Below are 27893 nucleotides of genomic sequence, written 5' to 3'. Positions count from 1 at the left end.
CAACACTTTTTGGAAACATGAGGACAGGTACACCAACTATGTGTCCCACCACATGGGACAGTCAGAATTTATTCCTTGGCAATTTGTCAAACAACAGATTACACAAGAGAGTGCCTGAGAGTCTTTTTTTCTGAAGGTACGTACATCAATTCCGCAGTATGAATTAGATCCAAACACAGGGCTATACAGAGGTAAATTTTTTATAAAAATATACTAAAAAGACACACACACACATATCGGCCAAAGAACCTCCTCAGTTTTCAAACAAGGAGTCAACCATTTAATCTATGAGATAAAACAGAGACTGAACAAAACAGTGGGGTTGCCAATTCACTGATGAGAAAAATAGAGGCAGCTAGGGGAAGGAAAAAGAGAAAGGGAGAGAGAGAGAGTGATGATAAAACTCCACTTTGAGCCTTCCTGTAAGCTCAGTCACAGAGAGAGAGAGCAACATAAAAGAAGTAGAAGAGAGGGAGAGAGAGCGAGACAGTGTGGCGAAGCAAGCAAGCAACAGGGACCTACCACACACACAGACACAAACACAGTGCTCTCTGAGGTGAAACTGCACATGATTTTGTCACCCCAGAGCAGACGGACTGGGTTGATGAATGAACAGTAGTGAGTTATGTACAGCTGGGTGTACTGGACAGAGGAGACCGTGTTGCTAATACCCCTCAAAGTGTCTTTTACACCACTTTGAAGTTTTCTTTCCAGAGCTTCTGCTGCGGGGGACCAATTGTATACCCTTCAAGGAGAAAATAATAAAAGGAGGACCAAAGGCTAAGAAAATTGGACCATCTCCAACTCCCCTTTTTATTCTATGGCGAGTCCTGTGGGAAACATGTGTGAGTTGGACTAAGGGCTTGAATGCCAAGCAGCATTCTCTGAAGAAAATACAAACTCTTATGAGACTTCTACTGCACCCAACTTATGAGACTTCTACCCCCCCCCCCCACACACACACACACACAGAGCAGAAAGCATGAAAAATCCCACTAATGGGTTTATTTGCTGTCAGATCTACGCCGATTTGTCATTCGCCGGGACCATTTCACTTGACACATTTCATAGTTGAGTAAGCTGCTTGGCTTTCTGGCTAGAGTTAGCTGTGCTCTAGCTCCAGCAACACTCTGCTGCCAGGCTCAAAGCTCATCGGGAAGAGAGCAGCAGGCAGCCAAACCAGGAGTCCTTCAGCCCTCATAGTTGTTGCAGTCCTCCAGTTTGCAGTCTAATCATCCTGTTTAGGGTCCTTTCATTTTTGGAATCGGCCAATAGCTTTATTCTTTCCGATCGTTGGACAGTTTGGACAGACCATTGAGCCAGTTGTCCAAAGAGGCTTCTTCAGACGGTTCCAGGGATATTTGGGTTGATTCAGTTTGTATTTAAGATGTGGTGTGGGCCACTGGTTGTGCTGGCTGCGGTGTTCTGGACCCAGTGTGTCCTGCTGGAAGGGGTAGACGCCAAGAAGGAGAGGAAGAGGCCGAAGGAGACCCCCCCACAGCACACAGAGGCGTACAACGCTACTCTCTCCAACAGTGAAGAGGTCGGCGAGAGCACCAAGGTAATGCTTGATTTGAAACTAAAAGGTGATCTTCAATTCACCAGTGGCTACCTCCAACCTCTAAGAAGCTTCGGACTATAAGGTTCCATCTGTAAAAAATATGATTCTGAGATAATTAAAGATAAGAACCCTCATTGGTTTGAATGGTGTCAGCAATTTTTATCTCGATTTTTTTTTAAACTTAACAACATGAATTAGGGTATATATATATTACTATATAGGTAGAGAACATTGAATAGTACAAGGCTATGTCAATAACTACATTTGGATAAAAATGCAGATAGAACCCTATAGTCCCAAGCCCTCTCTGCTCTGTAGACCTGCTGGTGTATTTCAAACCTTATGGCTGAAATGTGATTATTTATTCTGATCATCAGAAGTGCTGAACATCAGAAGAATGATTATGATTAGTATGTGGAATATGTTATTCACTTTATCAGTGGTATTTGACTGTAACTTTTGATTTTGATTACCTGATCTGATAATTATCAAAGTACAGATTTAATAGAAAATACAATTGCAGTAGTGCTACCAAAATTGAAACAACATCAAATAGAATAAAATGTTATTGGTCAGATACACATATTTAGCAGATGATATTGAAGCGAAATGCTTTTGTTCCTAGTGCTAAATCCTTTGCTAAATCATCTGATTGCATCTATTAACATTGGAATCTATTCAGAGGCAAATACCTGAGCTGGAATGTCTTACCCTCAGTTTAAGGAGTGATAATTAACTTGTTAAATTATGGATTGCAATGGCTGGTGCTGGCAGATGACATGCTCCAACAGCATTATTTGGACTTGATTCATGTATAATTGGACTTGATTCAGGCTTTATGAATGTATAATCTATGTCAAAACAAATCAAAGTTTATTTATTGCATACACAGATTAGCAAATGTTGAAGCAGGTGCAGCGAAATGCTTGTGTTTCTAGCTCCAGCAGTGCAGTAAGTGTCTAACAGTACAATACTAATACACAAATACAAAAAGAAGAAAAAACAAGAAATCATATCAGAATGAACAATGTCAGAGTCCTGAATATAAATATGTGGTGTGTATTGACAGTATTGACAATATATTGTATATGTAGGGAAAGGTATTACAGCAGTAGTTATATAGGAGATGAGCTATGTGGTGATTACAGTATGCACATATAGACTGAGTAATCAATTATCTTAATTTCTCTGAGATCAATTTACATTTCAAGAAAATAATGTTGCGGGAATGCTAATATCTTATCTGTTTCTAACTCCAGAAACATTTTCAGATCAATTAACATTATGTAAACATGACTAAAGTGACCAGTGTTGAATGACTCTAAGGTGCAGTCTCTAAGGTGCAGTGTAGAGTAACAAAATGTTCTATAGAGTGTTCTGCGGAGTGTTCCATAGAGAGAATGAGTGTAGTGATGTGGGCAATTGCCAGCATAGAAGAGGTGTGCCCTACTGGGTCAAGCCTGAGAAAGTGAAGTGTCTGAAATGTGTGAAACCCTAAATGGATGCCTTCCTGAAGAATGTGTGGTATGTGGACATTTAAAGGCTGATCAATTCATCAATTAGTCCACACTGCGGGGGGCAAGCACCAATTCCCCAGCTTATTCGTTTTAAGGACTGTTTATTGACAAATCAGCACTCAAGAGGGTTTGGATCATCATGAATTAGGGACAAAAAAATGTAACAGTGTAGGCTACATTCTTTAAATGTGTAGCCAAAGTATTTATTTAAAGATCAAATATGGACAGTAATTCGGTAGTTTAAAAGGCTTAATGGTTTGGCAAACAGATAGAAAAGTAGAGTTTTACACCAAAGTATAATATATAAATTGCTTTGAAATAAACTGATCAAAAAGTTGAAAAAATATTGTTTCCATGTCCAAAAACAGCATTTGACCTTTCACATTCTTATTTATTATGTTATGGCTGGTATTGCATATTTCCAGGGTTTTCCAATTAGGTATTTGTTTTGCTTTTAGCCCACCCATTGTGTTGGCATTCTCAAATAACCCTCGCTGCCCCATCCACTCAATACCAGCCCTCCCTCCCTGTCCAAGATCTACCAGTTTGCCTCTGCTCTGTTTTATTTGCCATAGAGTGAGGTCTTATTTCTGTATTCTCAAGAAGAAGAAGAAGAACACATTATTCAGTACTATCCTGTCTCATTGTGGTCTGGCTGTGTTTATTTGACTTGGTTTGCCCTGTAAAAGCAGAAGGCTATGAAGCATGACCTTGTGTCAACCCCCAGGCTGCTGAAAACTGAGGACTACTGCACCCCACTGGGATATATCTGTTCAGTTCTCTCTCCCATCTATCTCACTGAGCCCAGGGTGTCTCTGTCTCCAAAGCCCCCATCCGTCCCTTCCATCTCCCCCATGGTCCAGCAACAGGCCACAGGCAGACTGCCATGATGTAATTTCTATGAAAGATAGGTGGGCAGATATTTAAAGAGCTTTGGCATTGCTGTTCCCAGCCCATTGATTCTGTCATTCACAGGGCCAGTCTGACTCCGCTGTGTCTGGGACATCCGATAGGGGCGTTGCGGCCCCGAAAAACTGGTGCAGCGTGCCGTGTAAGCCCCTCACAAAGCCCCATAGAAAGGGTTCTGAAAGAGGACACCTCGACAAGGATTATCCCCCTGTGCCCCCCCCCACTTACATTTTTCTCATCTTGTCTCCCACAATCTAAGGGTAATGACATAATCACTCCTAAGACCCTGTGTTATGCCAGATAGTGTCTCGGCCAAATACTGTCACCTCTAGTTGAGGACCCTGGGGTTTAGACTTTACATCTAAGATTAAAAGTGGAGATGTTTAAGCTTGGACAATGCAACAAGACTCGTGTAGGCTACATAACACTCCTTTAGGCTACGGAACTTGAGCACGTCTTATTGTGCATTTTGTATGGACAATGCATCAGCAAAATGTTATGCTATATCATCCGGAGTTCACTGAAAATGTGTCCAGTAAAAAACGAATAATATCTACTATGCCAGCTGCAAGCGGTGCTTGGATCCTTTATTTAATTTAATGCAGTTATTATGGTTTGTTCAAGTTTCACTTCATCCTCACATCTGTACCTGTAATGTCTTGGAGAAAACAACCTGCTTATTAGAGTTACATTATGATGGCAGGAGAACATCACCTTGTATCTTCAAACAAGCCAAACCGTTTATACATTTGCATGTTTTTCTTTTCTCTCATGCAGTGGAAAGTCTTCTTATGATGGCATTCATTTTGCATCTGGCCCAACCCCAGTGAGAGCTGTTGGCAGGGTGCAGCAGACTACATTCCTTCAGAGGTTTTCCATTTGAAATTGATCACAGTTGAGGTGTGGAGTGTTGCACTGAGTGAAATCTGGTGAGATGATACCAAGCAGTAACTTTTTGCACCAAAATAATGTTATGTCTGCTAAAATCGCTCACAGCACTAGACAAGTTTTTCTTCTACCCTTCGTCATAGCATAGATGGGTCATCATCCACGATCCAATCTATCATGATTTCACTGACTAGCACAATAAATACAGTACGAGGGCAGAACTACGGAAACAATATATCAATGTGCCACTTATTTCACTCCTTTCCAAAGTGCAGTGAAATCTGTCAGTGTGGAGCAGCAAAGGGCTCAGTCAGTCATGGCAGTAATGGAGGCAGTCAAGTCAAACATCACGCATAGCGTGTTGAGTAATGGTTAAGCAGTGCCCTGGGGGAGACTTGAGTTTCCCCTCTCTCATCCGAACACCATGCTTAATGAAGGAGTGTGTGGGACCGTTTGGATAGCCCAACACACAGGGGACTGGACCCATCCCACAGGAAACCCTAGTCCCACTCACACACACACACACACACACACAGGCTGCACACACACACACACACACACACACACAATTGGGAACAGAGTTGGAACTGTAAATCGAGTGGGAACAAGGATACCCTTACTGTGTGAGGATGAGGCCTATCTTATGGGATGTTTTGTTTTATTACACGTCTTAATGACCCTTGCTTACTTAATGCATTACACAATTGATTTATGCACTCATTGAAATCCTGACACACAGCCATAATACTAATAAACAGCCTTTTGTCGTTACATCTGAAATCTACAAATAAAATAAACTGCTAGGACGATATTCCTCTTGTGCTCCATTTTGGGTGCCAGAAATACAACATTTCTGTTTTTACATATCAGAGAGGTTCTGTTTGGTTTGGATTTCCTGTCAGAAATCCCTTGATCCCGCCTGCTATGTTTTATGTGCTGGTCATGTTCCTCTACATCAGATTCACATTGGACTCTTGAAAGAAAGCAACATGATTTCACCGTAATCTACCAGAGATTTTAAGTATATTCTCTCCCATGTAAAGATTTGTCTGGGGTAGAATGCATTGCATTAATCATAAACAGATGGTGATCTATGCACCTAGTCCAAATGATTGTTAAAATCTTGGCAATCCTTGAATTACTTTTAGAGCCTTTGTTGTAACAATACATCCGTCCTATAGACATTTAATAGATGTTGAAGCGTGGGAGAATTTTGCATGTGTTCTCACATTTGAATTTGCCTTTCATATGAACTATATATATATATATTTTTTTTTTTCCCCTTCTCATATTTTGTGCTTTTCTACTTACAACTGGTTTTTAGTACCTCATAAAGTAAGTGAACAGAGTACTTCCACAAGGACAGTGCTTAAACCAAACATAAATGAGCACTGTATTTATGTGGCAGAGTGGAACCACAAATGAGTGCATAAAGAGAAGATCTCATGAGTATCTATCTACCTGGGGCATAACTCAGACCTGGGCTCAAATACTATTTGAAATCTTTCAAATACTTTTAGTGTTTGCTTTAGCCTGTCTGAACTGCCCGGTGGGCATTATCTGCATAGTTGGGACTATTGGTTCTGTTGCAATAGGCAAGCTCAATCAAGGACAGGTCAAGTATTTTCAGAGCTTTGTGATTCCTGTCTGTAAATGAAAAACACTTAATGAATTAAATATATGAATATTCATTATTTAAAATGATATTAAATTACATTTGAATCCAGGTCTGGAATACTTGTATCTCAGTTTTCAGCTTGATATGGATGTGGAGCCAGAGTCATTTTTAGTAGTTTCTCTTACCTACCACAGATACCTGGGGAAAGAGCCACCACTGGAGCAATGTGAAGACTATCATTTGTACACAAAGCAGGTGTGACAGCAATCAGACTCTTCAGCTTTTAGACTTTTTATGTTGAGAGCAAAGCACAATTATTATTCCCTAGGAGATTTCATAAATACATTTGACTGTTTTAGTAGCTCTCTTACACTGGAAAGGAATGCACAGTCAATGTATGCATACATATACAGTATATGGCATGTTGACACTGTAGCAGTTGTTTTGTGGAAACAAGGAAAAGATAACACGAAGGCTACGCTATAGGAATATGTATATGTGCAGCATACGCACACATAGTGGGATTTGAAATTTGCTTGATCCTTTACAGTTGTATCATTTTATCATTTGATAGCAAAGGCTCTGACGAAGGCCTTGAGGCCAATACGTAAAGCTTAAAAAAGAGCAGTGATACAAGCAAGAGCAGTGTCCAGGTTTCTTCTTTTTTCTCATAATTTGGTAGCCCCCTCGAGATTTAAAGTGGAGTGTATGTTTCTTGTGGTTTATATGCATAGGCCTACACTTTGCTCATATCCTAAACAACTTGTGTGTGACATATCTACAAAGTTAAAGTGCAGGGTGTGTGCAGTGTGTACCAGTTGCGCCAGTTGCATGACAATAAAAATAATAATAATGTAACAAAGGGTTAACTTAGTTATGTTGTAGAAAAACCCTGGTAGAGTAACCATATTTAGCGTTGTGGTAGTAAATCCTCTGTCTGTGAGGTGCATCAGGGGAGGACCGGGATGGATGGGATATTCTTTGGGAGGAAACGGGGGTGGATGCATGACAGTGGGGAAGCACGCAGGTTCTCCCTAGCCTAGCTCTAGCTGCAGCCTGAGAATCCCTGCCTCTCTGGATGGGCTAGGCCCTAGCTGCATTAGCCTCCTCCACCTTGCATGGATGACTGCACAGGGGCTACAACGACTTAAAAACAAGAGGTTAGGGATGCTTCTCCATCATCCTGTCCCACGTCAAACTATATTGGTACCTCTACCTGTTCACACAACATGCTAGCAACATTAGCAATAATCTTACATGCTTATTTATAGAGTGACTGGTGCACGCTGCTCTCACTGTTTGGTGGGTAAATCAAATCAAATTTGATTGGTCACATACACGTGTTTAGCAGGTGTTATTGCAGGTGTAGCGAAATGCTTGTGTTTATAGCTCCAACAGTGCAGTAATATCTAACAAGTAATATCTAACAATACACAAATCTAAAGTAAAGGACTGGAATTAAGAATATATAAATATTTGGCTGAGCAATGTCAGAGCTGCATAGACTAAGATGCAGTAGAATAGAATACAGTATATACATATGAGATGAGTAATGCAAAATGTGTAAACATAATTAAAGTGACAAGTGTTCCAATTATTAAAGTGTCCAATGATTTCAAGTCTATGTATATAGGGCAGCAGCCTCTAATGTGCTAGTGATGGCCATTTTTACAGTCTGATAGCCTTGTGATAGAAGCTGTTTTTCACTCTCTCAGACCCAGCTGTGATGCACCTGTACTGACCTCGCCTTCTGGATGATGGAGGATGGCAGTGGCTCGGGTGGTTGTTGTCCTTGATGATCTTTTTGGCCTTCCTGTGACATCGGGTGCTGTAGGTGTCCTGGAGGGCAGGTAGTTTGCCCCCGGGGATGCGTTGGGCAGGCCACACCACCCTCTGAAGAGCCCTGTGGTTGTGGGCGGTGCAGTTGCCGTACCAGGCTGGGATACAGCCCGACAGGATGCTCTCAATTGTGCATCTGTAAAAGTTTGTGAGGGTTTTATGTGCCAAGCCAAATTTCTTCAGCCTCCTGAGGTTGAAGAGGTGCTGTTGCGCCTTCTTCACCTCACTGTCTGTGTGGGTGGACCATTTCAGTTTGTCAGAAATGTATACGCCGAGGTACTTGAAGCTTTTCACCTTCTCCAGTGTGGACCCGTCAGTGTGGATGGGGGGTGCTCTCTCTGCCATTTCCCTCTGAAGTTCACAATCAGCTCCTTTGTTGTTGTTTTTTTACATTGGGTGAGAGGTTATTTTCCTGGCACCACACTCCCAGAGCCCTCACCTCCTCCTTGTAGGCTGTCTCGTCATTGTTGGTAATCAGACCTACTGCTGTTGTGTCCGTCTGCAAACTTGATGATTGAGTTGGAGTCGTGCGTGGCCACGCAGTCATGGGTGAACAGGAAGTACAGGAGGGGGGCTGAGCACGCACCCTTGTGGGGCCCCAGTGTTGAGGATCAGTGAAATAGGTGTTGTTTCCTACCTTCACCACTTGGGAGCTGGCCCGTCAGGAAGTCCAGGACCCAGTTGCACAGGGCAGGGTTCAGACCCAGGGCCTCGAGCTTAATGATGAGCTTGGAGGGTACTATGGTGTTGAATGCTGTGCTATAGTCAATGAACAGCATTCTTACATAGGTAAGCCCTGCAGTTAACGTTTCAAGATATTATTTGTGTGTTGCAGGTATTTTGACTATACTAGTTGGTGCATGTCAAACAATATGGTATGGCTAGTTAATAAGGATAATGACATGTAAATGAAAACAAGCTAAGAGTTATGGGCTATACCGGTATGCCTACAGAAGAGCCGGCAATGGAGTGCTGTTCAAGATGAGTATCTTAACAGTTGTGTTTGTGCCTGCATCGCAAATGGCACCCTATTCCCTACATAGTGCACTACTTGCCATTTGTAATGCAGACTGTGCTTTGGATGGAATGTTGCCTTCCCCAGGGAATATTTACCTCCCTTTATTGGAGCAAATCAATTCTACTTCATTTCATCAAACAAACTGTATCACATATGTAAGAATTATCAATTGCACCTCAAACAAACTGTTTCCTGAATTATCATGATGATGATGTTTAATTGTCACATCAACTGGATGAGCACAGTGAAATGTGTTGTTTTACAGGGTCAGCCATAGTAGTACGACGCCCCTGTAGCAAATTAGGATTAAGTTCCTTGCTCAAGGGCACATGGACAGATTTTTCACCTTGTCGGCTCGGGTATTCAAACCAGTGACCGTTCAGTTACTGGCCCAACTCTCTAACAGCAAATTCCATAATACATGTGTAACGACAGTTTTACTACACAGGTAGTACAACTCTGCAAGCTTACGTGCAATGTCCAAGGTATTGTAGATGTATGTCCAAACTGAAGACTGTGATGTTTTTTCATACTGTCATTGTGGTTACATATTTGTAAGTAAAGTGAATTGCCTTATCAGAATTGGGGCCTGTAGCAGTAGATATCACCATCTCAGTTGGAATAGAGCCCCCACCCCCAACAGTGTTTGATGTTCTGAGGAGTACCTTCAGTTTAACACCTTAAGAATGTCTAACACATTTTCCCAAATTGCCACTGGAGTGGTGTGCTCTCACAGCTGTTGAAAGACATAGCTATTGGATGGCACTCAAACAACAGCCGGGATCAAAGGGAAGAACAGAGTACCTGTATCTATCCTCTACTCACTTTGTTCATGTGCTTTATGTGCTGATATAAAGGTATGTGAGTGAGAACATAGTTTACTTTGAGCCATCCTCAATAGGAACTAGATTAAACATAACTGACCGTTTTTCTATTTCGTCATGCTATGATTTTCATTTCTCTGTGTAAAGACCTTCATCTAGGGCATATTCAAGATAGTTTCACTGAGGTACAATGAATCATAATTTCTTGTCAAGCTATTGGATGTCATGGTAGCAAAAATATGATGCCCACCTGTGTGTAGCAGTGTGAAGCCCGATCAATGAAAGTGAGAATATATTTCTGATCTTAAAATCCTCATGAGGTATTGCTTTATTGAGGTATTGAGGTATGAGGTATTGCTACGCTACTGTAGCAACTATCATGATATTTTGTGTTACACACTGAATAAAAGTGTCAAAAAAAGTTGGAACAGTCATTTGCGCAATCTTGTTTTTTAGTTTGAATAACAGTAATAATTATCTTGGTTACAGCTGGGCCGACTTCCTAAAATTGAGAAAATCCTTTAGGGCACGGTTTTAATCGCTTAATTACAATGGCGTGTGCTAACAACACAACACGATAACAAGCAGAACGAGAGGGCTGCTTTCCTGGCAGTGCTATGCTGGCTTTTTTATTATCACACAGGGAATAGCTAAGATACACTACCAGTCAAAAGTTTGGACATACCTACTCGTTCCAGGGTTTTTCTTTATTTTTACTATTTTCTACATTGCAAAATAATAGTGAAGATATCAAAATTATAAAATAACACATATGGAATCATGTAGTAACCAAAAAAGTGTTAAACAAATCAAAATGTATTTTATATTTGAGATTCTTCAAAGAATCCTTGATCCTTGCCTTGATGACAGCTTTGCACGCTCTTGGCATTCTCTCAACCAGCTTCATGGGGTAGTCACCCAGAATACATTTCAATGAACAGGTGTGCCTTGTTAAAAGTTACTTTGTGGAATTTCTTTCCTTCTTAATGCGTTTCAGCCAATCAGTTGTGTTGTGACAAGGTAGGGGTGGTATACAGTTGATAGCCCTATTTGATAAAAGACCAAGTCCATATTATGGCAAGAACAGCTCAAATAAGCAAAGATAAACGACAGTCCATCATTACTTTAAGACATGAAGGTCAGTCAATACGGAAAACTTCAAGAACTTTGAAAGTTTCTTCAAGTGCAGTCGCAAAAACCATCAAGAGCTGTAATGAAACTGGCTTTCATGAGGACCGCCACAGGAAAGGAAGACCCAGAGTTACCTCTGCTGCAGAGGATAGGTTCATTAGAGTTACCAGCCTCAGAAATTGCAGCCCAAATAAATGCTTCTCAAGTAATAGACACATCTCAACATCAATTTGTTCAGAGGAGACGGCGTGAATCAGGCCTTCATGGTCGAATTGATGCAAAGAAACCACTACTAAAGGACACCAATAAGAAGAAGAGACTTGCTTGGGCCAAGAAACATGAAAAATGGACATTAGACCGGTGGAAATCTGTCCTTTGGTCTGATGATTTTAAATTTTAGATTTTTGGTTCTAACCGCCATGTCTTTGTGAGCCGGAAAGTAGGTAAACGGGCGATCTCCGCATGTGTGGTTCCCACTGTGAAGAATGGAGGAGGAGGTGTGATGGTGTGGGGGTGCTTTGCTGGTGACACTGTCTTTGATTTATTTAGAATTCAAGGCGCACTTAACCAGCATGGCTACCACAGCATTCTGCAGCGATACGCCATCCCATCTGGTTTGCGCTTCAGTGGGACTATCATTTGTTTTTCAACAGGACAATGACCCAAAACACACCTCCAGTCTGTGTAAGGGCTATTTGACCAAGAAGGAGATGAGAGTAATAGAGTCCTGCATCAGATAACCTGGCCTCCACAATCACCTGACCTCAACCCAATTGAGATGGTTTGGGATGAGTTGGACCGCAGAGTGAAGGAAAAGCAGCCAACAATTGCTCAGCATATATGGGAACTCCTTCAAGACTGTTGGAAAAGCATTCCAGGTGAAGGTGGTTGGGAGAATGCCAAGAGTGTGCAAAGCTGACATCAATGCAAAGGGTGGCTACTTTGAAGAATCTCAAATATAAAATATATTTCGATTTTTAAACTATTTTTTTGGTTACTACATGATTCCGTATGTGTTATTTCAAGGTTTGATGTCTTCACTATTATTCTACAGTGTAGAAAATAGTAAAACTAAGGAAAAACCCTTGAATGAGTAGGTGTGTCCAAACTTTTGACTGGTACAGCAAACATAAGTTGCATGTTTGGGCTTACTTGAGTTGGTCTAAAAAAAACACATAAGATGATCTACGTATGACATCAATATGAAAGGAGAGGTGCAGAAGAGGTGCAGTTATTTTGAGTCCTTAGGTGTTAACAGTCAAGCATAGCGTTAAGCTCCTTCTTTTGTGCCTTACTCTGTTGTCAATGTTCAGCGTGCACCACTTCAATCAAACAGAGTCACCAGAGAGGCTCTTCAGTGGTGATCGTCAGTGTTTAAATCATCACAATCATCATTAAACTTTTAATCATTAAAAGTGTGGTTTATGGAATAGATGTTTAAGATTTAATTTAATCTCAAATTCAAAAGATTTTTCATGTGCTCTTGTAAGGTTTGTATGAAAGTGAGAGATATTAAGACAGAATTTATATGCAGCATGAATGGTACAAGAAAGAAAAGGATTCAGTATAATTAACTGGCTGTGTTGCAGTGTTGTGGAAAAAATGTGGCAGATTATGCAGTAACAGTATCTTTGGCTTGACAAAATCTGTCTGCCTTTTATCTGTCTCCAGGCTTCAAAAGCACAACAAAAACCCACAAACATCCAACATGCAGGAGGCACTGTGTTACTTAACTTGTTTATTTTGTCTGCTGTCACAAGGAAAGAGAAAAGGGAGAAGACACAGAGAAAAAAAAACACAAACCCCAAATATGAAACCTTTTTCATTCTAGAATTTTGAAGACAAGACAAACAATGGGTTACTTTGTTACTGTTGAATATAACGAAGGGCGAGTCTCTATTTCTGTGAAGAAAAGGCGGCATGTTAGTTTTGCAGATAAGTGATCCGTGTCCTCCTGCCAAACCTAAACAAATTCCATTTCAGACAGCTCACCTTCATGGCTCGTCCTAATCTCCTCTTCTATCTCTGCCACAGTCACTTGACGTTTGGGGAGGAGGAAGGAGGGCTTTGCTTGGGGAGGATTCAAGGCATTTGCGGTTACTGGAATTAACACAGCTAGGGTTAGAATGATTGGGTGGCAGAGGCCTTTCATTTCGATCAAGGTAATATGTCAGGAGGTTTTTTTTATCAACAAAAGGATGACATCATCACACATTCAGAATCCCTGCATATCAAGCAAAGGTCTACAATCATCATCACTAGCATAAGGCAATGAACTTTACTGGCAAGTCAATTTCAACAGCCGCTGTTGACTTTTATGGTATGCAACTATAATTATTATCATATTCAATACGGTCATTACACTCCTGATATACTGTAAGTATGTTTGTAGGTATAGGTGAAAGTGTTGTTGGGTGTTTATAAATGTTGTTGTAGACTAATTGGGCACTAAAATAGCCCATGGATAGAGATGTTTTACATGGTCCTGAATGCACAGTATGATCATGGAAATGTCCATGTGTTGAAAAAAATCCCTTGAGACGTCTTGTTTATTTTCCTCTGACCCTATTGGGCAAATAATAATTGACGTGGCACCTGAGTGAATTATCTGGAGAGAAAAAACAAGCAAAAAGGGAAAGTCTTGGACAGAAAAAGTGACTGAACATAGTTGGCAAAGTGAAAGGTATGACACAAAAAGGCTTATTCTCTCTCTCTGAAATGGTAGTAGACCGGCAAGGAGCGACAGGGAGAGAGAAAGAAAGAGAGTTCACTTCATAGTGTGACCTGCCTTGATGTCTGGCACCATTTAATAGTATCTTACGGCAAGATTTTCCAATTATGGTCGGTAAGCAGAAAATATGACTCATTGGATTCAGTTACTTAGTTACAATACTTTGCATTGTGTGACAGTGGGCGAAATGATTCCAGCCTGAAATATCTGATGAATCTTGCAATTAGCACTGCTCTCCTCAAAGAGCATTTGTTATTGAGGAACAGTGTAACAGTTTGGGGCTAGCTTGATTCTAAGTACATTCTGCCCGCACACTTTTTCCCACTTTATTTTACTAGGCACTTGTTTAGTGCTCACTATTAATCAGCCAGGTTAATTAAACTACATCTGGCTCTCCTTGGTGTCTCATTGATTCATAGTAGGCCTGTGTTCAAAGCATAATCCTAAATGCCAACATGGTATTCATTCATTCAACTGTGTTCATTCCAAAATCAGACCTTAAAAGTGATCTAATATCGGGAGTCCAACCGTGTCCCATGCCATCTTCTGTTTAGATCCATCTTCTGTTTAGATTTTTGTCATAAGGTGAATGCACCAATTTGTAAGTCGCTCTGGATAAGAGCGTCTGCTAAATGACTTAAATGTAAATGTAAATGTAGATCCAGCTATGCCGTCTATTTGAATGAAAAACATTTCATGGGTTTTCTCTCTCATGTGTCTTATAGATTCCTGACAACCAGAGAGTAGATCCCCTGGGATCATGGATGGACTTTGTGAAACGACCCGTAGACAACTTCCCTGGGAAATGCCGCAAACGCAAAAGGCCACTGGTAAATATAACAATGTCTTCAGTAGTGGTTCAAATAAGCTAGCTGATCAAGTACTGGTCCGTTCATTACATTGGTCACGAAGCATCTAGTACAATACATAAGTAGAATATTGATCGTTTTAATATTGAAACAGCTTTCTGTGTCAAATCATGTGTAGAGTATATGTATGATGATCCTATATTATTATGTGATGTGTTATTATTTCCTGATCTCTGTCAGCCAGGACCACCAGGTCCTCCTGGTCCTCCAGGCCCCCAGGGGCCTCCTGGATTCCCTGGGGCAGAGGTCACCCAGGAGGTCCTCCTCCAGGAGTTCAAAGAGATGATAAAAGGTAATATCATATAAAGTCAGAAAATGTCATATAGAGACACAACATGTTATAAAGTCTGATCTGGTCCTTGGCTGAGTATAAAAATACATGTTGATTCCAAAACATTGGTGATTGATCAACTGCTACTGCTGATGGATCATTGTTTCTGTGAAGGCTGAAGTATTTCATTAGTAACTGACCATCCGGGGTAGATATCAGGTCTGACTGACTGCAAACTCACTACTCTATTGCTGTACTGTAGTACTCAGAGAAAGTTTTTCCTATAGTTCAAAGTCAAGTCCATGTTCTTGTCATCTTTCTAGTTGAGATTCCCATATTCCTTCTGTGTTTTCACCAGAAGCTACAGAGAGGAGAGCTGCTGCAGTGGACAAGCAGATCAGTACCAGTCCTAGTCAGATACCCATGGCCCTCATTGCCCTGGAAGGAATGACCTCTTACAGGAGGATAGAGGAAGCCTTCCACTGTAAACTCATAGGACCTGTGGTTGTCGACAAGAAGACACTGATGGAGCTACAAAACTTTCAGACGGTATGTTTTGGAGGAACAATTGAGAAGTTTGTAAAGAATGTAGGAGTTTGTGAAGTATTTGGTCACCCCCTTAACCATCTTCTTTATCCTCTTGTCTTACTCACCATTAAGCCGTCTATTAATCTCCACAATCACTTTTCTTTCTTTCTATTTTCTTTCTTTTAACCGCAGGTTTGAAGTTTGAACCAGCAATGATTCTGGTTATATCCACCTGATGTATAAGAATGAAGCCAGGAATCTTAAGGCTTCCCTAAAGTCTGACAAAGCAGTACCATGCTTTGGTTTAGACTGGCTTCTTAGTCCTTAGTAAAAAAATATCTCCTTTTACAACGCTCCACATCACTTTCTGGGTGGCATACAAAAGGCACTCTGTCTGTGACTTGGAATATGGTGCGGAGTGGACAAAAATAGACACTGTTTGAAACGGCATGATGTAGAGGAAGAACTATTCCCTGGGACATTCTGAGGCGGGAGGTTAAGAGTAGACAAATCAAATCAAAAATATTCATCACATAGACAGGTTACAGCAGGTATAAAATAAATAAATTCATCAAAATAATGTTTTTAATGAAACATTTTATACAACGGGTTACCAACATATCCATATAATGATTGACATATTTTAATTTAAAACGTTCTTTTGATGAATTTATTCATACTATTTCATCCTTCCACAAGATATAGTCCCGACACAAATCTAGGGTTGCTACCCAAGCCGGCTGGTCATTTGTTCTATCGGTTCGGACGCTAGAGGTCCGACCCAGTCGTTTAGTCTTTTTGTTCTGTATCTATGTGTCGCGACCCAGTCGTTCGTTCTAAATGTTCCATTGCCATACTGGCTGGCAATATTCTTATCCCTTACTTGCTAGCTAGCCAACTATGGCCAGAATAACAGCAAAGTAGCTGCATTTGCATTTGTTTAAGCTGTTTTCTAGTGACATTTATTTGGATACATCCATAACAATGAGCTAATAAGGCGTGATTTCACCTGGCATAGAAAATGTGCTCTCGTGTCAGGACACTGTTGTTTAGAGGAGCTAGCCAACAACACTGCTAACACAATCACTTCCAACTGAAGCTGGAAAGACAGCAAACTAGCTGCACTTCATTTTGTTTTACCTGTTTTCTATTGACATTTCTTTGTATATATTCATAAAAATGATGCCAGCTGATTCATGATTTAGACTGGCTGAGAAACGATGCCTGCCTGTCTGTCTCGTCCTGACTCCCAACACGTTCATTACTATGGGACAGCTGGAGATCGAATTTGAATATTGAAACAATGTTGCAAAATGTCGGTGAGACAGACAGCAAGGTTTATAGACATCTCCTCTGTTGGAAACTAAATGTTAGTCTAAAAGAAATGTGAGATCATGTCTAGATGCTTTTTATAGTGGAGATCAAGTTTATAAGTTGCCTGGCTGGGCTGATGAGACAGTGGATTGCGCAGTCAGATGGAACAGAGTAAATAGGCATTTTAACGTCATAGATTTAGCCGGTGGTAAGTTGTGGAATAGACACCGGCTGGAATGTGGTTTTCACCAATCAGCATTCAGGATTAGACCCACCCATTGCATAAATAGTAATAATGGAATGTGTTACACTGTATTTACATATATAAAGTGGGTAGTGACTTAGTCAGGCAATGGAATAAATAGCTAGTATTCCAATGTCTGTTGGAAAAGTTTGGATTATTTGCTCGGGTGTTCCCTTTGGCAGACATACATTTACATTTTGTAGCTCCTCGATTCACTTGAGCTAAATATCAATTGAGCACAAATTATCTGTGAGTCATTGTACAACTCCATTCTGCAAGTCACATTGTATTTGTCCTTCCAGCCTCCTGCTAAAGGTGCCTTCCTCAGAGGGACAGGAATGGACCAATCCACAGGACGATTCACAGCTCCCGTTACAGGGATCTACCAGCTCTCTGCTAATGTTCATATTGGTAAGGAATGTTTCTCTACTTTAGGGAAACCCAATTATCAGAGAATCATCTTGGGAAATGTATTGATTTGGAAGTTGGATATCAAATATCAAGACAATGCATGAGGGGCATTGAGGCACAATTTATTCAGAGATTTTGCTAAAATATTGTACATCTTCAGAGGACTCTGTGACCTTTTCTTCAGAGAGGTGTTTCTGAGCTGGATAATGAATAACCTCAGAGTAACTATGTTTCCTCCCTGAAGACCACAGCGAGGTAAAGAGGAGTAAGAGTCAGCTGAGAGCCAGGGATAATGTACGAGTGCTGATCTGCATCGAATCCCTGTGCCATCGATATACGTGAGTAGGCCTACCCTCAGTCCCAGTCTATTGATCGTCTACCGTTTATCAACAAATCTGCATGATGAAGTTTGAAAATGCCTCCAATATCTAGTCACCCTATGAAACAAACTCAAATGAGTCCACTCCACACGTTTTCACCTTGGCATGAAAACCATATGGTTCTAATTTGTTCCGTCTTTTGCAACGCTGTTACATGGAATGAGGTAAAACTATCCCTGACAAACAAAACAATATCATAACCATTTTTTATTGTCTGCCAGGTCAGGCTTTCTGATGTGTTGTTAAGGCATTATATTTACAGCAGTCATTGAATCCGTGCCTGATAATCAGTGTTTAATGCCAGTTTTACTTTTGCTAGTATTTACGAGCTGTTTAAGATGTTGTCTATTATATGTTGTGTGGAACCAGTTAGGCATTTCCTGTGTTAAAGTGGAACACGTCTTTGAAGGAAATGTCCTCTCACCCCTTCTCCTGGTCCATGTCGCCTCTAAATTCTTTATAGACTCACCTTTGACGCCTGGGATATCATGCTGCTTCCAGCACCACAGGCCAGGGTCGTATTCATTTGAGCAAATCGTAGAAAAACATTTTACTATGAAAAAATGAAAAGGAACATTTCTTATTGGACATTTGGTGCCTATTGAACACAACCCTGAATAGAGACATTTTATTTTTGGGATGTGTGAAGGATGAAGAGAACCAACAACAATATTACACAGTCGTTTGTAGATACCAGAATATTACACACTTGTTTGTAGATACCAGAATATTATACAGTCGTTTGTAGATACCAGAATATTACACATTCGTTTGTAGATACCAGAATATTACACATTTGTTTGTAGATACCAGAATATTACACATTTGTTTGTAGATACCAGAATATTAAACACTTGTTTGTAGATACCAGAATATTACACATTCGTTTGTAGATACCAGAATATGGTCCCGTGTGGCTCAGTTGGTAGAGCATGGCGCTTGCAACGCCAGGGTTGAGGGTTCAATTCCCACGGGGGGACCAGGGTTCAATTCCCACGGGGGGACCAGGATGAATATGTATGAACTTTCCAATTTGTAAGTCGCTCTGGATAAGAGCGTCTGCTAAATGACTTAAATGTAAATGTAATATTACACACTTGTTTGTAGATACCAGAATATTACACACTTGTTTGTAGATACCAGAATATTACACATTAGTTTGTAGATACCAGAATATTACACACTTGTTTGTATATACCAGAATATTACACAGTTGTTTGTAGATACCAGAATATTACACAGTTATTTGTAGATACCAGAATATTACACACTTGTTTGTAGATACCAGAATATTACACATTCGTTTATAGATACCAGAATTGTCATGTTCCTGACCTGTTGTCTGTTACTTTTGTATGTGTTTAGTTGGTCAGGGCGTGAGTTGGGGTGGGCATTCTATGTTTTGTGTTTCTATGTTTAGGCCATTGGTAATTAGCCTTATATGGTTCTCAATCAGAGACAGGTGTTTGTCGTTTCCTCTGATTGGGAACCATATAAAGGTAGGGTGTTCACACTGTTTGTTTGTGGGTGGTTGTCTTCCGTGTCTGTATTGTATGTTCGTACCACACGGGACTGTAGCGTTTTGTTTGTAGTCATTACCTGTTCGTGCGTTCTTCGTGTTTTATGTAAGTACTCTATTTCAGGTCTGTCTTCGTTCGTTTTGTTATTTTGTAATTATTCCAAGTGTTGTTTCGTGTTCGTCTTCGTGGTTGAATAAATTCATTATGTTCTCAAAACCCGCTGCATTTTGGTCGGATCCCTACTCCTCCTCTTCGGACGAAGAGGAGGAGAACAAGCATTACAAGAATATTACACAGTCGTTTGTAGATACCAGAATATTACACATTTGTTTGTAGATACCAGAATATTACACACTTGTTTGTAGATACCAGAATATTACACACTTGTTTGTAGATACCAGAATATTACACACTTGTTTGTAGATACCAGAATATTATACATTCGTTTGTAGATACCAGAATATTACACACTTGTTTGTAGATACCAGAATATTACACAGTCATTTGTAGATACCAGAATATTACACAGTCATTTGTAGATACCAGAATATTACACAGTCGTTTGTAGATACCAGAATATTACACAGTCATTTGTAGATACCAGAATATTACACAGTCGTTTGTAGATACCAGAATATTACACACTTGTTTGTAGATATCAAAATATTACACACTTGTTTGTAGATACCAGAATATTACACATTCGTTTATAGATACCAGAATATTACACACTCGTTTGTAGATACCAGAATATTACACATTCGTTTGTAGATACCAGAATATTACACATTCGTTTGTAGATACCAGAATATTGCACATTCGTTTGTAGATACCAGAATATTACACACTTGTTTGTAGATACCAGAATATTACACACTTGTTTGTAGATACCAGAATATTTCACACTCGTTTGTAGATACCAGAATATTACACAGTCATTTGTAGATACCAGAATATTTCACAGTCATTTGTAGATACCAGAATATTTCACACTCGTTTGTAGATACCAGAATATTACACACTTGTTTGTAGATACCAGAATATTTCACACTCATTTGTAGATACCAGAATATTACACAGTCGTTTGTAGATACCAGAATATTTCACACTCGTTTGTAGATACCAGAATATTTCACACTCGTTTGTAGATACCAGAATATTACACACTTGTTTGTAGATACCAGAATATTTCACACTCGTTTGTAGATACCAGAATATTACACAGTCGTTTGTAGATACCAGTATATTACACAGTCGTTTGTAGATACCAGAATATTACACACTCGTTTGTAGATACCAGTATATTACACAGTCGTTTGTAGATACCAGAATATTACACACTCGTTTGTAGATACCAGAATATTACACAGTCGTTTGTAGATACCAGAATATTACACACTTGTTTGTAGATACCAGTATATTACACAGTCGTTTGTAGATACCAGAATATTACACACTCGTTTGTAGATACCAGAATATTACACACTCGTTTGTAGATAACAGAATATTATACAGTCGTTTGTAGATACCAGAATATTACACACTCGTTTGTAGATACCAGAATATTACACAGTCGTTTGTAGATACCAGAATATTATACAGTCGTTTGTAGATACCAGAATATTATACATTCGTTTGTAGATACCAGAATATTACACAGTCGTTTGTAGATACCAGTATATTACACAGTCGTTTGTAGATACCAGAATATTACACACTCGTTTGTAGATACCAGAATATTACACAGTCGTTTGTAGATACCAGAATATTACACAGTCATTTGTAGATACCAAAATATTACACATTCGTTTATAGATACCAGAATATTACACAGTCGTTTGTAGATACCAAAATATTACACACTTGTTTGTAGATACCAGAATATTACACAGTCGTTTGTAGATACCAAAATATTACACACTTGTTTGTAGATACCAGAATATTACACAGTCGTTTGTAGATACCAGAATATTACACACTTCTTTGTAGATACCAGAATATTTCACACTCATTTGTAGATACCAGAATATTACACAGTCGTTTGTATATACCAGAATATTACACACTCGTTTGTAGATACCAGAATATTACACACTTGTTTGTAGATATCAAAATATTACACACTTGTTTGTAGATACCAGAATATTACACATTTGTTTATAGATACCAGAATATTACACACTGGTTTGTAGATACCAGAATATTACACATTCGTTTGTAGATACCAGAATATTACACATTCGTTTGTAGATACCAGAATATTGCACATTCGTTTGTAGATACCAGAATATTACACACTTGTTTGTAGATACCAGAATATTACACACTTGTTTGTAGATACCAGAATATTTCACACTCGTTTGTAGATACCAGAATATTACACAGTCATTTGTAGATACCAGAATATTACACACTTGTTTGTAGATACCAGAATATTACACACTTGTTTGTAGATACCAGAATATTTCACACTCGTTTGTAGATACCAGAATATGTCACAGTCATTTGTAGATACCAGAATATTTCACACTCGTTTGTAGATACCAGAATATTACACACTTGTTTGTAGATACCAGAATATTTCACACTCATTTGTAGATACCAGAATATTACACAGTCATTTGTAGATACCAGAATATTACACACTCGTTTGTAGATACCAGAATATTACACAGTCATTTGTAGATACCAGAATATTTCACACTAGTTTGTAGATAACAGAATATTACACACTTGTTTGTAGATACCAGAATATTACACAGTCATTTGTAGATACCAGAATATTTCACACTTGTTTGTAGATACCAGAATATTACACACTTCTTTGTAGATACCAGAATATTTCACACTCATTTGTAGATACCAGAATATTACACAGTCGTTTGTAGATACCAGAATATTACACACTCGTTTGTAGATACCAGAATATTACACACTTGTTTGTAGATATCAAAATATTACACACTTGTTTGTAGATACCAGAATATTACACATTTGTTTATAGATACCAGAATATTACACACTGGTTTGTAGATACCAGAATATTACACATTCGTTTGTAGATACCAGAATATTACACATTCGTTTGTAGATACCAGAATATTGCACATTCGTTTGTAGATACCAGAATATTACACACTTGTTTGTAGATACCAGAATATTACACACTTGTTTGTAGATACCAGAATATTTCACACTCGTTTGTAGATACCAGAATATTACACAGTCATTTGTAGATACCAGAATATTACACACTTGTTTGTAGATACCAGAATATTACACACTTGTTTGTAGATACCAGAATATTTCACACTCGTTTGTAGATACCAGAATATGTCACAGTCATTTGTAGATACCAGAATATTTCACACTCGTTTGTAGATACCAGAATATTACACACTTGTTTGTAGATACCAGAATATTTCACACTCATTTGTAGATACCAGAATATTACACAGTCATTTGTAGATACCAGAATATTACACACTCGTTTGTAGATACCAGAATATTACACAGTCATTTGTAGATACCAGAATATTTCACACTAGTTTGTAGATACCAGAATATTACACACTTGTTTGTAGATACCAGAATATTTCACACTCATTTGTAGATACCAGAATATTACACAGTCGTTTGTAGATACCAAAATATTACACACTTGTTTGTAGATACCAGAATATTACACAGTCGTTTGTAGATACCAGAATATTTCACACTTGTTTGTAGATACCAGAATATTTCACACTCATTTGTAGATACCAGAATATTACACAGTCGTTTGTAGATACCAGAATATTACACACTCGTTTGTAGATACCAAAATATTTCACACTTGTTTGTAGATACCAGAATATTACACAGTTGTTTGTAGATACCAGAATATTACACACTTGTTTGTAGATACCAGTATATTACACACTCGTTTGTAGATACCAAAATATTTTGAGTACTGTTGTTCACATATTTTTGCCATTTCTGTTTATATTAAGTAAGCCATTTTTTTTAACGAACGGCACCCAATATCTCCAGAATGTGTAAAGGCCAACAACCTTGCTTCACAACCTGGTATTATCAAAAAAAGATATAAATAATATTGTTATGATGGTTACCTTACCCCGAAAAAGTGGGCTCATTGTTGTTGCTTTTCCACCCCAAAGCCTCCAGGCTGTCTGGCTCTCCCACACATGAAAATGCAGAGAATGTAAAATGAGCCTCGTTGCGATGGTAGTTTAGTGAAGACAAACATGATTGATTCACCATAAAAATGCAGCATTTTCCACTAAACAGGAGCCAGTGGTCTCAGCAGGAGTTGTAGGACAAGACTCCACGCCTGCAATATTACTGTCTACACTGCAGACTTCATTAAAGGCTCACTGTAATGATGATGGTGATTCAAGACTCAGAATGAAGCAATGACATGTTTATTTCATGTGTACGAAAACAAATTTTGCATGAAATATCAGGTTAGGTGTGTATAGATATAGTAAAATTATTTTGAACAAACGTAAAGATCAGGTGACAAGATTATGATTAATTAACATTTGTTGTCTGTTTTTCTCTTCATCACAGGTCGTTAGAGATGATTGTTGGATTGGAAAGTAACAGCAAGATCTTCACAGTGTATGTGCAAGGGTTGCTGGAGCTACAGGTGGGCTTACATTTATCAAACTGATCATCACAACGCTTGGCATGCAGATTTTCCAATAGGGTCAAACGGAATATAGAGTAAGATATTGCCCCCAAAAAAGCCTTTAAGAAGTGTTATGAAGTACAATTACTTCTTAACACTATAATGGGTTTTAATATCACTATAGCAAAACAATCAGTCATTATATTACTGTATTTAAAATGTTATTGTATCTCCTCAGATTGGACAGTACACCTCCATATTTGTGGACAATGGTGCTGGGGCATCCATCACAATACAGAATGGCTCTGACTTCATGGGGATGTTGCTGGGTGTATAGCCTCACGTCCTGCCATTGGGGCTGGGGGTATTCCTTCCCTCTTCCCATTGGACACCAGGGCCCTGGCCATGCAAGGCATCTGTCATACCTGTATCTGTTTAGATTACTAACAGATGCTATCTGCAAATCCCCATCCATGGAGGAGAAAGCAAAAGGCATGAGCAGCATTTGCAGCCATTGAACTTCTCTACTTGGTGTATCCTGGAAGAACCGTTTTGAAAGCTAAAGGACTGTGTCTCTCCCCAGACACCATGAAAGCAAGCACTCCTATGGGCCAAGAAAGACACTTGTGCATACCAACAGACAATCTTAATAGACAAGAATTCACGTCTTCAAATCACTCAATGAACATTTTGAATTTGAGAAAGAAAAACACCTGAATCATATACGTATTTTTAATACAGTAATAGCCTGATAGGAAAAATGCTATAATGAATATCATTCATGAAATTGAAAGGTTTTTATTAATCTCCTTAATGGAATGGCAGTAGCTAAGAAAGTACAGTACATAGACTCTGTGAGTGTGTATATACACTGGATGATGCAAAGATGCTCAGTATGCATTGAATGGGTGCCCCAACTTCTCAGCTAAGGTTGAAGAAATTCAGAAGCATTTAGGAAAATCCAACCAGTAGTTGTTGCAAACAAGGGAATTTTGGGAAAGTTACCGGAATTTTGCAACCCTATTCTCAGCAAAGTGACCTCTACTGTATGTTCTATCTAGGGGGACTTTGTATGTCTCATGTGGAGTCTACAGCCCACTGAACAAAATAGAGGAAACATTGGCCTCTGTATGGAACCATTTTGTGGAATTCAAACCCAAACTAAGGAATGTGGTTAGAGCATTGAAATGAAATGCAATTATGTTGGCCATTCTGTTTCATACCGCTGTACAGTGCATTCAGAAAGTATTTATACCGCTTGACTTGTTCCACATTTTGTTACAGCCTGAATTCAAAATGGATTAAATATTTATTTTTTTCTACACACAATACCCAATAATTACATGTTTTCAGAATTGTTTGCTTATTTATTGAAAATTAAATACAGAAATATCTGTCAAGCTCTGTCAAGTTGATTGTTGATCATTGCTAAACAGCCATGTTCAAGTCTTGTCATTGGTTTTCAAGCCAATTTAAGTCAGAACTGTAACTAGGCCACTCAGGAACATTCAATGTCGTCTTGTTAAGTAACTCCAGTGTACTGTAAATTTGGCCTTGTGTTTTAGGTTATTGTCCTGCTGAAAGGTGAATTTATCTCCTAGTGTCTGTTGGAATGCAGACTGAACCAAGTTTTCCTCTAGGATTTTGCGTGTGCTTAGCTTTATTCAGTTTATTTTTATCCTAAAATACTCCCTAGTCCTTGCCGATGACAAGCATACCCATAACATGATGCAGCCACCACCATGCTTGAAAATATGAAGAGGGGTACTCAGTGATGTGTTGTGTTGGATTTGCCCCAAACATAACGCTTTGAATTCAGGAAATAAAGTTAATTTCTTTGATAATTATTTTTCAGTTTTAATTTAGTGTTTTGTTGCAAACAGGATGAATGTTTTGGAATATTTGTATTCTGTACAAGCTTCTTTCTTTTTACTGTCATTTAGATTTGTATTGTGGAGTAACTACAGTGTTGTTGATCCATCTCCCGTTTTCTCCTCTCACATCTATTTAACTCTGTAACTGTTTTAAAGTCACCATTGGCCTCATAGTGAAATCCCTGAGCGGTTTCCTTCCACTCCATCAACTGAGTTAGGAAAGGTGGCTGTATATTTGCAGTGACTGGGTGTATTGAGAGACCATCCAAAGTGTTATTAATACCTTCACCATTCTCAAAGGGATATTCAATGTCTGCTTTTTAATTTTTCTATCTACCAATAAGTGCCCTTCTTTGCAAGACATTGGAAAACCGCTCTCATCTTTGTTTAAAATTCACTGCTCGACTGAGGTACCTTACAGATAATTGTATGTGTGGGGTACAGAAATTAGGTAATCATTCAAAAATCATGTTAAACACTATTATTGAGTCCATGCAGCTTATTATGTGACTTGTTAAGCAAATGTATACTCCTGAATTTAGGCTTGCCATAACAAAGGGGTTGAATACTTATTGACTCAAGACTTTTCAGCTTTTTATTTTGAATTCATTTGTAAACATTTCTGAAAACATAATTCCACGTTGACATTATGGGGTATTGTGTGTAGGCCAGTAACACAATCTCAATTGAATACATTTTAAATTCCGGCTGTAATACAACAAAATCTGGAAAAAGTAAATGGTTGTGAATACTTCTGAAGGCACAGTATTTAATATACAATGTTTCCACGTAACGCTTATGCCAAATTATATAATTGCCATGGTCAAGCAGAACATTTTTGCCTACTGTTTTATAAAATGGCAGTTGTTTCATCAAAAGAGGCTGACCATGTTATCTTATTCAATTAGAAAATAATCACATGTTCATTTTTGTGGTGTGTATATCTCTTTTTTTTGCCATATAGTTGATGAAGTTGTCTTTAAACGATGATAATATTTCATTAATACACATTGTTAAGAGTTCAATTTGAACATAAATAGAGTATACGTTCAAATGTATCCACACATGTAATGAAAAATGGACATGAGTATCTTTTATCACCGTAGGGATCAATTTACAGATCCAAGACCACCACAGATTGGGGTATCATTATGTTTTATACTGATTAGCTTTTTTAATAGCTAGTATGATCAAAATTAAACTAAGGTAAAACATTATGTTATTTCTGTATTTACTCAATATACTGAATGTAAGTGCTGCGTAAAGCTTAACATTTATATTGGAGAAGGCTACAAGTATCAGCAAACAATGCTTTTTATGGAGAGAATTGCAAGCATTTGTGCTGGTCTATAGATTAGGAACAGGGTGTCGTCATAAGACGTTACCGCCCAGTTGTTGGTTAGATTAGTGCTTTGACCAGTCATATAATGGAGTTATAATGCGGTTATAAATATTTTTGTATATATTTTGGGTGGTCTGCGTGTCACAAGGCCATAATAAGAAGCTTTGAGCCTCCATTGCACAAATGCCTGTCCAGTCACTTGTATGAGCTTGTTAGCATCAATGCATGAATGCCTTAATAAGAGAGCTCTGCTCATGGAAGCGTTGTTGAGCCCAAAGTGCCAGCCACACACTGTACCCACAGACCAAACACAAGGACTTTACCTACACCAGTCAAACTACAGTAATCTGCTGATCCATGGGGAAAAACATTGTAATTCATCAAGCCCGAACCAGGCCCTTCTACTAATATTTATATTGCATGAGTTTATTGTGTTAGACTAACCACTAACCTATAATTTCTTATACAGGT

The 27893-nt window shown here is 38.9% G+C and overlaps 1 protein-coding gene across 2 annotated transcripts; it reads left to right on the top strand.

The window, feature by feature from the left end:
- Positions 1-426: 426 nt before the first annotated feature.
- On the top strand, positions 427-27297 carry LOC129829784 (adipolin-like). 2 transcript variants are annotated; one of them, XM_055891701.1, is made up of 8 exons: positions 427-1561; positions 14762-14866; positions 15086-15197; positions 15538-15725; positions 17565-17673; positions 17918-18011; positions 24146-24224; positions 24445-27297. In XM_055891701.1, the coding sequence occupies exons 1-8, from the start codon at positions 1388-1390 to the stop codon at positions 24541-24543; spliced, it is 960 nt and encodes a 319-aa protein (XP_055747676.1). In that variant the 5' UTR covers positions 427-1387; the 3' UTR covers positions 24544-27297. The 2 variants fall into 2 exon arrangements, with proteins under 2 accessions (XP_055747676.1, XP_055747675.1); XM_055891700.1 differs by having other exon boundaries at positions 15535-15725.
- Positions 27298-27893: the final 596 nt, after the last annotated feature.

The sequence above is a fragment of the Salvelinus fontinalis genome, chromosome 31 (genome assembly GCF_029448725.1).
Source record: "Salvelinus fontinalis isolate EN_2023a chromosome 31, ASM2944872v1, whole genome shotgun sequence".
Classification (NCBI taxonomy): Eukaryota; Metazoa; Chordata; class Actinopteri; order Salmoniformes; family Salmonidae; genus Salvelinus; species Salvelinus fontinalis.
Note: the sequence above shows the minus strand (reverse complement) of the source record. Positions and strands in the feature narration are given on the sequence as shown.

Coding starts and splice junctions, on each gene's coding strand:
- LOC129829784 (XM_055891700.1), top strand. CDS start 1,388: ATGTGGTGTGGGCCACTGGTTGTGCTGGCTGCGGTGTTCTGGACCCAG. Junction 17,674..17,917: donor CTCTGCTAATGTTCATATTG/GTAAGGAATGTT, acceptor TCCTCCCTGAAG/ACCACAGCGAGGTAAAGAGG. Junction 24,225..24,444: donor AAGGGTTGCTGGAGCTACAG/GTGGGCTTACAT, acceptor GTATCTCCTCAG/ATTGGACAGTACACCTCCAT.